The sequence below is a fragment of the Acromyrmex echinatior genome, chromosome 1, assembly GCF_024713525.1.
Source record: "Acromyrmex echinatior isolate Ae372 chromosome 1, ASM2471352v2, whole genome shotgun sequence".
NCBI lineage: Eukaryota > Metazoa > Arthropoda > Insecta > Hymenoptera > Formicidae > Acromyrmex > Acromyrmex echinatior.
Genome location: NC_141852.1, coordinates 8,894,256 through 8,907,829, shown reverse-complemented (window position 1 = coordinate 8,907,829; position 13,574 = coordinate 8,894,256). Strand labels below are relative to the sequence as shown.

General features: G+C 32.4%; 1 protein-coding gene across 3 annotated transcripts in view; it reads right to left on the bottom strand.

Moving 5' to 3' along the window:
• Positions 1-13,574, bottom strand: part of LOC105146609 (cytospin-A) — a 50,971-nt gene that overhangs the window by 34,659 nt on the left and 2,738 nt on the right. The window contains exons 1-2 of one of the 3 annotated variants that reach the window (XM_011056985.2): positions 5,096-5,192; positions 1,016-1,113 (exon numbers count right to left, since the gene is read on the bottom strand). In XM_011056985.2, coding sequence (XP_011055287.1) covers positions 1,016-1,113; positions 5,096-5,134 — 137 coding nt within the window. In that variant the 5' untranslated portion in view covers positions 5,135-5,192. Of the gene's footprint in view, positions 1-1,015; positions 1,114-5,095; positions 5,193-13,574 lie in introns of those variants that run through there. The other 2 variants (XM_087404561.1, XM_011056987.2) reach the window with 2 other exon arrangements.

The window sequence follows — 13,574 nt, the reverse complement described above, 5'->3', positions numbered from 1 at the left end:
AAAATAATGGGGGGACCCATAACTGGTTTCCTGATCCGTGACAAACATGGAATCTAACCGCATCTATTGCGATAACAAGCGTGATAACAAGTGCCTTTCTTAGGCTCTGCGCACAATGGAAGAAATATTAGAAATAGGAATAAATATTAAATATTGAATATTTAAAAAATTAAAAAAATTAGGAATAAAGAACTTAACGCACAATGGGTATAAATAAGATATAAAATGTATTATATATCATAATTATTTGTATTTATTGTGCGTTATGTTTAATCTCTAATTTAGTATTTAATATTTATTCCTATTCTTAATATTTTTGTTATTAATTTATTACTAATATTTTTTATTTATTACAAATATTATTCATTGTGCACAGACCCTTATGCTTCACGACGACGAAACTGCATACTGGTGTCCTCTACATCGCGCTTCATTCATTACAGAGAATCAGCTACAAACACAGCGTGGTCGATAATACAGGAATTTGTAAAACTAATAATTAAAACTAATAATTTTTTTCTCAATATACATTTTTTTAAAAGTACAATAATGCTTTCATGTATTAAATAAAAATATCTTGTTCTTATTGTAAATTGAAACTTGATCATTATATTTAGATTTTCAATTTGCTTTAGAGGGGATTACAATTTACAGAGATTTTGTCACAATTGTCATGCCCATCTCCAATGTAGATTAATTTTAATTTCAATTTAATTTACTTTTCATCTTTTTCTAAGAACTTTTCTTAGAATTAGAAAAAATGAAAAATAAGTTGAACCTAAATTAAAATTAATCTACATTAATAGAAACATGCATAAATATTTGATATATATTAATAAATATTTTGGAGTTTAAATGAAATTATAATTATAGTTACAATAAATAATTCTTTGAAATCGTATTGACGAATCTATGTAAAACAGTAGTATTTCCGCAGTTCATTCGTAAGTTCGCCAAGTAAATCTAGTAGGAACTTCTTGTTATGGCCATAATAGCAATTAAGATATATACTTACTGGCTTCTACTGGACTTCTTTGCGGGCGGTTGTATATTTTGTGCGGTCCGCTTAAACGGCGCCCGGCCGCTCGAACCCACGGACATCTTGCTTCGAGCCTGAAAGAAACAACATTTTTTAATAAGCATTTCTGTTAATTTTCGAATATAAAACATTCTTATGTATGTAAATTATAAACAATCATAATTATTTTAAGATTTAACAGTAATTAAAAGTCGAATTCTGCGACAGTTGTATTATGTGTGCAAGTAAAGATTTAATGACTATATAATTTTACGCATCGAATAACGAGAATTGCTCTTTAAAAGACAATATATTTCTGTATCTAATCCTGCACTAACAAGCAAAAAAATACTTATCATTGTCACACACAAGAATGCAATAATTCAACAAGATTGTATAATTCAACAAGATATACATTAAAAGAAAAGTATTTGTTATTTGTGACTGTAATTTTATGATAAAATAATTATAATTAAAAATTCCATTTTTATAGTTATTACTACTATAATATTGGTAATAATTGTAATTATTATAATTATGTTAATAATAAATTTGTAGTACTATATAAAAGTATCTATAGTGGCACCAGAAATAATTATAAATTCAAATTATTTCCAACTATATCACTTTTTTAATATACAAAATTATATAAATATAATTATTATTAAGTATAGCATAATAGCAGTAATAATTATAAAATCAGAGCTCCTAATTACAATTATTTCACTATGCAATTATATCAAATGTAATTATCCAATATTTTTCTCTCAATGTGTAAGCAAAATAAATATTCCTTCGCAGAAGAGAATGCATTATTTTCTTTGTTAAAAGTTGAAGAAACTGAAATATTTAAAAAAGCCTGACAATTCTACAAGCAACTTTCTATAAAAATGTTCCGATAAACAAATGTGTCGCTCGCAGATAACATAATCTCGAACGATAACATCTCGATCGCGGGAATTATCTCCGAATAAACAATTAAGGATTTTCGTGATGGGGTAAAAACGCGTCGAAATCATGCATCTTTCCACTCTGTTTCACGTGCGATAAAAAACTGGCAAATCACGAAGTAATTATACCGTGTGTCGTATCGCCCCGGAATTACTGAAATGCGGCATTTAATAAAAAGCAGAACGCTATCACTGATCCGAATCGCCATCGCTTCGATACGCTCGCGAACTCGCGTCTAACTTTTAATCTAGTCCAATTTCTAATCTCTCTTATTCCATTTAGACTTCAGTTTTTATTTTCTGGTTAACTTGTGGTTAGACTTAACATGATGTTTTGTCCAATAGGTTTCATCTATAATGATGCCATGGATGAAGTTTATTGGATGAAACATCAGGTTAAACTTAATCACAAGTTAATCAGGTAATGATTGGTCTTAGGTTGAATTTATCATTTGTTAATTAACTTGTGATTAAGCTTATTGATAATATTAGACTGATAATAATATAAAAATTGTATTTGCTGGTTAATCATTAAACTGATAGTTTTGTAGTGAAGAACTTTTAAAATTATCATTATACCATTAGTTTAGTGATTAACCATAACTAAAAAAACACAATTTTTACATTAGTTATTACAAGTTAAGAAGTTAAACTAAACCACAAGTGTTAACTAGATAATGAAAAACTAATCCATTATCAGAAAAATAAAACAAAATTGTAAAACATTATTGTAAACTATAATATATACATGTAATAATAATTAAAAATCTATTTAATAATAATTATTGTAAAAAAATTTAAAGACAGATTCTGAAAATATTTCTCGTATTCAATGTAAATATTTCAAGTCTAGTATCACACATCATGGTTGCAGATTGCAAACTGAATAATTGATAAACTAGTAGTAATAATCAGATTAGTTGATCAATGATTCATAATTCGCAAATTATCGATGATAAGCCGATCCACATATTTTAAAATTTTTAGAGTCAATCTCACTTTAAAGAGTGAAATCTCATCTTCTTTTAAAGATTGAAAATTGCACCATTCTTTTTCAAGACTAGCTCAAGTTTTACTCTTTAGAATGAGATTCCCTTCTAAAGAATTTAGAGAGTACAATTTTTATTCAAGCAAACTTATGTGTCCCAATCATTTATTTTTTGAAATAAAACTCTAAACTGGAGCTGGAAATTGTAAGATATAAAAAATATTAGAATCTGTCTTTAAATTTTTCTGCAGTAATTATTGTTAAATTTTTATTATTATTATTATTTATTATTATTGCATACTTATATTATAGTTAACAGTTAGAATATAATTGTGTTCTATTATTTTTCTGAAATAGTATGACACGGACTTAAAGTTTAATGTACAATTGAAAAACAGGTAATAAGAACAGGGAATAACAAATTTCAATCTATCAGATACGCGTTTCTGATAGTTAAAATCTGTTATGCTCTGTTTTTATTACCTGTGCATTCCAATTGTATCTCGAGGTCTTTTAGTGAACCTGTGCCTCATAATTACGCACGCGCATACGACACGCACGTAATTATCCCAGACATTAAAAACAAATAATCATCGACAGTTCCGCGGGCTAACGTTTCCGTGACGCTCTAATTCGGTTGTGATTTATGCGTAACAGCTGGATAAGTAATCAGACGCCGTAAACGCGAGCAATTACACGTTAGGCGACAGATCTCGGATCACTTCGGAAATGCGTAACATCGATCAATATTATTGATCGTTTTATTACCGCCGCGCCTCATAATTATGACACAGTCGAGTTTCCTGCAACTATAACACGAATAAAAGAAGCAATTATTTTTTACATGTAAAATTGAAATTGTACAATTTGATTGCATTACGTGTAATAACATGTTTATGTAAATTATCTCAATTGAAAAATTATTAGATACTCTATAGCAAAAAAAATTTGCATGATGATTTATAAAGTTTAGTAATTGTTGTTAACAATTATTTTTAGTTTTTAAATTCAAATTTATTAATCATATTATTATAGAACTTCTAGATACATATAAGAATGAATTATATCAGAAGTGCCGATTTTATAATGAATTTTTATTTCGTAGTTAAATTTTTTTGAATTATAAATAAAGTGACCTTTTAAATATTGCTCTACTACTTATGAGATTTTGATTTCGCTTTTACAATGTATAGAGAATAGATTCAAATTTTACTAACAATAAATATAATAATAGAACTTCGAAATAAACATATTTATTATATATAATGAATATTATATCAGAAATAGTGATTGATAGTTTCAGCAGCAGTAAGAATGAAAAAAATATATTCTGATATTTATTTACAAACTTATGCGCTGTCGTACTTCATAGAAAATTTTATTCAAATATGTTACAACTTATCATTTGCGAAACATTCAATAGACCGTTATCTCAATAGACTCTTATCTGTTACTAATATAATATTATATATCACATTGCAAATAAAACCTTTTCTAGTTTATAATTGTCAATCTATATTAAATCTGGAATGCTACTTATATTTTTCTTACATCACTTACCTTATTTCTTATACATTTTTTTACACTAGCTGAATGAAAATTCACGTAATTAAGAATTCTTTTTACTTTTATGTGTCTACTTTATAGGTTGCAATACTAAAAAAAGTTCTTAATTGAAAATGAATGAACTAGTAAATATTCAACTGATTAATTATATCAATCAAAATTCTAGTTGAAATAACCAGATGACCAATCATGATGACCGGAAATCTGATTGATATGATCAGAATCTATTGATTCATTCATCCCAACCAGAAATTTTTCTAAATAAAGGTGTTCGAATAACTAAATTAACAATTTTAATGTAAAAAATAAACTTTAATGTTAAACAGTCTTATTAAATATTATTTTAAGTCATCAAAATTTTAATAATAAAAACTATACTAAATTCGAAAAGAAAATTCATCCACGTAGTAGCACTCCCGGGTAGTTAATCAGAAAATTTTGATTTCGTCCATTTTCAATCAGAATTCCAATTAATCCAACCAGACATTCTTCTCAGGATATATATTATATATAAGGATCGTACATCTAAGATATACGTTATAAGTATAGACAGTCGGATGCGTAAAATATTACCGAATTCCCGCCCAGCGCATCTAGAAACTGCCGGATCATCTTGAGCAGCAGATAAAATCCCGCATTGAATCACCGTCTGCAACGCACCATGTCTCACGTTACATGCGAGAGGACGCCGATTTTACATCCGTAGAATAGTCGTCGATTTGGGATTCATATCTCCGCAAGATTAAACGCTCCTGAAGAAGATGCGTGTCGATACTTCCCAAAGGATCACCTTCGCGCTAACGGGAGCTCAGCCAGAAAAACATTGAATTGCGCACGAACCGTTATCGACGTGCGACTTCACAATTTCCGTAAAATGCCGAGAATCGCGTGCCAATTCGACGGAACGGACGCGAAACTGATTTTTCAAACACTCGACACAAGAAGATAGTTATTTTAAGCAAACGAGAATCTTCACCAACACTCGTGGGAAGCGCGACCGAAGACTGACGGAATTCGAACTGGCAAGATAAGAATTGCCAGCGATAAGCTAGAAAATATCTAGATGTAGGTATATATGTGCTTATATATGTGCGTTTACGAGCGTATATACGCCTTAAAACAAACACAAAGCCTTAAACCTGATACAAAGTATATCTAACTCATAATTCGTTGCAGCTATCAAAGGTTATCCATCACATTGCTCCGAATTTTATTAAGTTTTATTATTTTATTTATATTTATAAACTTAATGAAATTTTAATTTTAAAGTATATATTTATTATAAAATATACAATAAATATATTATTTTATATTTTTTTATATGTAATTATAAAATAAAATAATAAATAAATTTATTACATATTTTATTTGCATTATGATTTATATTTTTTTATTAAATAATCTTTCTCCAATGATTACTAAAGGTCCTTTATAATCACTTTGTTCACACACACACATACCTAGACTAAATAACTATTTATCTATCCTTTATAATTTTATTAAGGTATGTTTACGATTTAATCATGTGAGAAAAAATGATGAAATCTTTCGAAGCTCACCAGCATGTCGGTTTTATCTCTAACACCTGGGATCCTTTCTGATCCCAATCCCCGATCTCCAATCGTCCCGCCGCGTGCGGATCGCCGACGTTATTCGCGCCATTTCGCGAAAATACGGCAGATCGTGCAGCAGGATTTTGAACCATCATATCGCGGACACCATAACACCAGGCGACTTCGATCGGAAGGCTATATATCCGTATACGTGCGTACCTTGCGAAGGTTCATCGAACCTCAGACGCACGTACCAGGTTCTCTCGGCCAATAATAAAGATGCACGCCCGGTACGTAACTACGCTCTGTACATACGTACCTAAGTACTACCCTGCACCCGTACCCGCTCTCTCTTCCTCTCTCTTTCTCTCTCTCGACGCAAAATACTCCGAGCGTATATAGTGTGTCTCGAATTTACCGCGTAAATTAATTCGAATAAGTAAGAAAGAAAAATTAATTGACGTCGATTTCGATGTGTTGGCTATTAAATGTTATTAACTCTTCAATACCACACTGATGAATTCACATCAGCTTAATCGCCAGCTGATGTCATTTTTCAAAAATCTTAATTTTCATTATCAAAATAAATTTTTCATGCAATTTACATTTTATCACTGGATATTTCCTACAAAATTTCTCATAGAAAACATATATAACTTATCTCTGAAAGTGAATCAGTGTATTATCATTAACTTCAATGTTACACTTATAACTGTAATATCAACGAACATTTATTGTTTTTTAGTAATAATATACACACTGATTCATTTTTAAAAGTTATGGTTTTTATATATTGAATCAGCAGAAAATCATAAAAGTATCTCTAAAAGTAAATCATGTATTATTACTAAAAAACTGTAAATATTCGTTGATTACATCAGTTATAAGTGTAGCATTGAAGTCAGTAAAAATGCACTGATTCACTTTTACAGAGTTAATATTTTTTTACATTTCATAACAACTGAAAACATAAAAGTCAATTTCGCAGTGTGGCAGTTACGGTTGCGCGATTACGTGATTTTAAGAGTTAATTAATGTTTGTGATAACTGAGAAGAATATTTTAATTAAACCAACAAAACATATTAACATATGTGTCATTTTATTTACTACGTGGTTATTCTCAGAAATTCTGTTTAGTCACACCAAAATATCATTTTTTTGTTGATTTAATTAAAACTGCATTTTTCTCAATAATTGTTCCCGTGAACCTTTTGTTTGTTGAACATGTCGCATTGTGGCACTAAAGCACGTTCACAATTGAATTAAAATGATTTGCAAATTACGTGGAGGCCGCAGGACACAGATCAAATCATTGCGAGGCAAACTGTTATTTGGACGATTCGGAATTTCTGGCTCCCTGAATCGCTACATTCTCGGCACGACTTTTCGAATCGTTCTCGCATCATTCTCGAACCGTTACATTCTCGGATCATGGATTCTAGGTTGTGCAACGTCCCCGTGACTGTATTCTGTGATCCTCGCATCGCGAATGACGCGAATGGCAACATCTCCGAGGATTTCTTGCATCCATGGATCGATCTTAATCAGTCAACCTGTCTTTGTCGGTATTTCTCTTCGATTTCGATCCAAAGATCGGTTTCTGTAATAAATACGCGATACTTGGATCTATTTCATGATTTTCTAAGAGTATATACATTGAGAATATCTAATGTATTGTATGTTGAGAATATCTAATGTATTTCAGTGTGAATACCCTCTTGACATAATTATACCTACTGATATCTTTAATCATTGTAATATTTCGAATTAATAAAGTAACTTAAATTCAAACATTATTAAAATATTTATCATTGAATGCGAAAAAAAATTCTTGAAATATATTTTGAAATTTTTCTGCAATAATTTTTGCTAAATAGATACATTATTATTATCATATATTTATATTACAGTTAAAATATAATTTTATTTTTTTAGAATTTTCTAGTTGAAAATTTTTCCAAATCTTGTCCACGATCCTTAAAATCTAAAAATACCTTCGGTTTCCTAGATGTTCTTTAGAAAATTTCTGCGTACACCCCGTATACATAATCACGCATTTACGCCTGTCTATTTAGTGGCGACTACGTCGCATGTTTCTTTCGTGCACGAGAATTGGAATTCCTGCGGAACGGATCATTGGCTCCCGATGATCCATTCCTGTGAACGCGATAAAAGTCGATGGCGAGACGACGTCACGCGACGATCGCGCGTAATCGCGAAGCGCGAAAGTGGACGAGGGATATATTGTATCTATCGGATTTGCGTGATGCACCGCGGCATGATAACGGAACGAGCCGGGTATTTTCGTGTTTACTGATGTTTACGACGTAGTACACGCAACGCGAGCTTCACGGTTGTCCACGGTTCATCGAAATGTTGCGTTAAAATTATTCTAATTGCGATATTGTTGACGTCGCGCACTAAGAAGAAGCTAGAATGACCTCGCAAGATAAACATGTTATTTTATAAGAAATTTATTTATTTGTTTAACTATGACGCATAGAAAAAGTCAATCAGAAATTAGATATCAATATTAAATCGAAGCTTGAAAATTTAAGGCTAAGAAGCAACAAAAAATTCAAGAATTTCAAGATCCTTGAATTCTTTACATAAAAAATTCAAGGATCCAAAAATTAGAATTCGAATATTTAAAAATAGGGAGAAGAAAAAAGTCTAAAAATTCCAAGAGCCTTGAATTCTTCATGTAAAGAATCCAAGAATTAGATCCAAGAATTAGAATTCAAAGAGATTCGAAGATAGGGAGCAATAAAAAATCTAAAAATTCAGAGATCCTTGCATTTCTTACATAAAGAATTCAGGAAGCTAAAAATCGGAGCTCGAAGATTAAAGGATAGAGAATGGAAAACAAATTAAAGAATTCCAAGACTTTTGAATGCTTCACATAAAGAATTTAAGAATCCAAAAATTGGAGTCTGAAGATTTGAGAATGAGGAGTAGAAAAATATCCCAAAATTCCAAGATCCTTAAATTCGTCACATACAGAATTGTAGAATCCCAACATCTAAGAGGATCGGAAACGTTCACCCGAAATAAGATCCGAATATATCCTAGCATTTTAATGGGTTCAACGGTCCAAGGCAATCGCCTTGGATACTATTACTATGCATTATGCACGCGTACATGCGTACGTGTGTATTAAGCAATCACATACCAATTTCTTTCTGAAGGCGCGCTAAAAAGGCAATCCCGCGTTCCATCGAGCGAGACCGCCGCAGATGCATCGGAGATGATCGTTATTGCTCGCGTTATCGGCGACACGGCGAGTCGTCGTCATCGTCATCGTCATCGTCATCGTCATCGTCATCGTCATCGTCATCGTCGTCGTCGTCGTCGTCGTCGTCGTCGTCATCCTCATCGCCGTTCGATGTTTCTCACTTCTAGCCGCAGGGTGTGGCGGTGATTGGTCTTTTGCCTACACTTTGCCAGCAACAGCAGCAGCAAATGCGGCTATGTAACAGCGAGGCACGTATTACGCTGGCTTCACATTGCACGAATATGCATATGAGAAAAACGGTTCTCTTCAATCACTTTCCCGATTTGCGCCCGAGTGTACTTGACTTATATCTTTTCTCGAAATGTAAAGATATAAGTGCGAAATGAAAAGTAAACGTAAATGGACTACCGGAATACATATATACCTTAGTCATGTTAATATAAATACATAAAAAAATGTTAATGACGTTGCTTTGTTTAATTCTGTTGTGATGTACATATATTAAAGTCAAGAATTTTAATTTTCCAAAAAATTTTGCAAAATTCCCTGACTTTTCCCTGATTTAATTTTCCAAAAAATCTTGCAAATTTCCCTGATTTCTTTGATTTCTAGTTTTAGGATTAATGGCATTTAGAATTAATCCTGTGTGAAGATTGGATCTTCTTAATTAGATCCTATATAGATTGTCTTTATATCTCTTATATTTCGAATTATATTTATTATCATATTTACCAGAATGATTTCACGGGCAGCGTGGAGGCAGCTTTAGAATCGCCAACCTTTATCGTCTGTCTTCGACAGTGATCGCATTCGCTCGATCGCTTGCACAAACAGGTGCGCACATTTATTAATGTAAGCACTGGATTTCGCTTTCCACGGAGAGATGATGCACCGTCCAGTCGGTCCAGTTCGCGAGGGCTGTCGAACCGGGACAGAATCGTCGCGATGGATTGGCGCGAGTGCGTCGACATGTGCATCTACAGATGACACGCAATGACGCGAGTTCAACCCGCGACCACGATCTTGCTTCACATTGCGTGACTATGTATGGCGAGACAGCCAGTGCGATAACAGATATGCCGATGACATTTTTGTAAGAATCGAGACGATGTTACGATCAATTATAATGACGTGTCATATTCAGAACGTTCGAAGTACAAAAAAATAAATAAATAAAATTCATTTTAACATAAAGTGCCAGTGGCATTTAAAACTTTCTCATGTATTCTGATATTCTACACTGATAGAAAGGTATTTGGTTAATTATAATTATAATTACATAAAATAATTAATATCTCCATTTTTACAGTTATCACTGCTATAATTTTAGTAATAATTTTAGTAATTATATTGATATAAATTATTACGTTAATTATGATAATTTATTTATTTTAATTTTATAATCTATAAACAATATGTATAACAACTATAATTTATAGTCGAATTCGGTGCTAACTATAATATACTTTTTTGGTATATAGAATTATAAATGTAATTATATAAATATATTATTATATGCTAACATTATAACAGTAATATCTATAAAATGAAGCTTTTCATAATTATTTTACTATGCAATTATAGTCAGATATCAGAGTTTTCTCTCAGCGTAAATTGATAACAGATTATATACATCTATGTAATAAAACAAATTATTTTTATATTTTAAGTTTAATCTTGTCTTCTATTTAATATCATAGTATAATAAAAATCTTTATATTATATAATATAAGCGTGAGTGCTGTATCTCTTCAGTTAACGCTCGATTAACGGATTTGCCGAGGTTGCACGCGAGATTGAATTTAAACATGCTTTGTTTCAACACACATGAAGCAGCGACGTTTGCTTCCTCGTTACCACGCGATGTTACACTACCGTTATATATGCATTCTGAAGAAAATCATAAGGCGAATGACGAAGCTGTCCGAGAGTAATCACGACATCCACAATGCCTTTTTTTGAAAATTTAATGCCTTTTTAATTTACAGTGCTTAAATTTATAGTATTCTTTCCACAAATATACATCCATTATTGACATAGTTTATTTTTTAATCACGTCAATAATAGATGTACATTTGTGCAAAAAACATTATAAATTTAAGCACTATAAAACATGATCCCCGGTAGCAAGCTGATGTCATGTTATTTGTCATCTTTCATGTCAAAATGACATCTTTAATGTCATTTTCGCGTCAAAATGCCGATAAATAACGTCAGCTTGCTACCTGGGATATTAATTCCCAATTCGATGCATCTATCCTTTACCTGCATAATCCTTATATTGCATTCATATGTTTATGTACTTCCTGTTTACGGTGCTCCATCGTTAAACTTCTCAATGCCATTCCACAGATTTTTCGAAGAGCCTTATGATCATTAAGGGATTTAGCGGTCGATTATTTACGTCGCTCATTAAACTGATCAGCGGGATCGCGGAAGTTCTGCTACTCGATACTTCGTCGTATCCCAAGCGAGTCTTATTTACGTCTGCTACGGAAATCAAGATAATCCGAATAGTCGCTTCGAAAAAATCCCGTTCCCATCTAGAAATACTCGGACCGTCGCATGCGTCTTCGGCATGCGAGATCACGGAAACCGACGTGAGAGGAATCGAGAAAAGGACGCACCTGTACATAGATGGTATCCAATTTTCGCTTGCCGGCGACGGGCTTTCGAGGAGACGTAAGTTGAAGATCAGCGAAAGATTCGCGTAATGATTAATTCTCGCGAGAAAGAGACGCGCCCGATTCGGCAGTTCAATGCAAACTGACCGCATCCCATGCCATTCCATTCCGCCACCATTCCTTTCGGTCTTATTCCACGAGTGACCTCTCTCTCTGTTTCAAAGTGACTTCCCCTCCCCTCAGCCGGGTCCTCATGATCTCCATTCAGACTCTCGTCGTGTCGCTGCACCCGATCTCTATCGCGGTGCGTCTCGCTGGCAATTAGTCCATTAAGATAAGTCTCGTCTTGGAATTAATGGAAAGGAAGGGATACTTATCCAGCCAAGCGAGTAAAGTATTACAGAACAAGACAAATCGACGTATCACCAAACTCCTTATACTCGAGAAAAGTTAGATAAGTCGTATCTTGTTAAAGATGAGATATGTGTTCATACATGATGTATGCTATACGTACGTCCCAAATAAATAGAATCGTTTAATGAGACGAAAAATATAGTTGCTTTAATCTAATTTTCCAAGATCTAAATTATACTGTATATTCATGTACAAACATTTAATATCTTTGTGCATTTATATTTCTCACATAACGATAAAAAAATGTCATAGATTATTAAATTTATCTTTCTTAACATTTCTGTCAAATTATACCCGCATTCCATTGCATAAATTGCAATCTAGAGCTCTAAGAGAGATGCTCTCGTCATCGTTGCCCTTCGAGATGACCGATGATGCATCATTTAATCATCACTGATTAACGTCACAAGAAGTCATCACGTTTAAACGGAATTCGGAATCGGTTTTCAGAAATTTTGCTCATTGTCAGTATAATATCCGTACGAAGTTTCAAATATCTTGAGAATTCTTAGAATAAGAGCCATCAAGATGATAATGACTCGAAGGGGAATCATTCGACTCTCAGAAGAGTTATCGAAATCTCCACGGAATAATTTTGTAGTATCTAAAAATGTAGATAGGATATATCTAAAAATAATTTTGTTGGTCCAGCAAAATAATTACATAAAAATCTCAAACATGATAATCCAATCTCTTGAGATAAATAACATTTTATTATTTTTAATTTCCATGGATATCAAAATATATGCACATTAATCTATTTCTGTGATTAGTTTATTGAAAATAAACACATCGTCATATTAACGTATGCATTTAGTAAATAATAAACTGAATTTGAATAAAATTTAATATACTTTCTCGAATTAAATTATTTAACTTTATTTTAGTTCAAATTAACGATTTATTGAGTAGAATATATTCAGTAGCGACTAATAGAAATGATTAAAAATAACTCAAATTGGGTATAATTTGATATTATGAATTTACAGTAACAATGTAGCAAATCCTTTTCCATGTTCACGACATTTCAATTCATCAATTTCTTACACAACCGAATCACTCGCTCTTTGCGAGCTAGTTGAGCATTCCCGCGGAATTTTTCCGGCTGCCGCTGACCTTGGTTTTCACTAAGTGGGTGACCTTCTGACCTAATCGCCGCTAATTTAATTTGTTTAGAAATTGGCCGTCACGGGTACGAAGCCGCGGCGTCGTCGCGCGTCCGCTC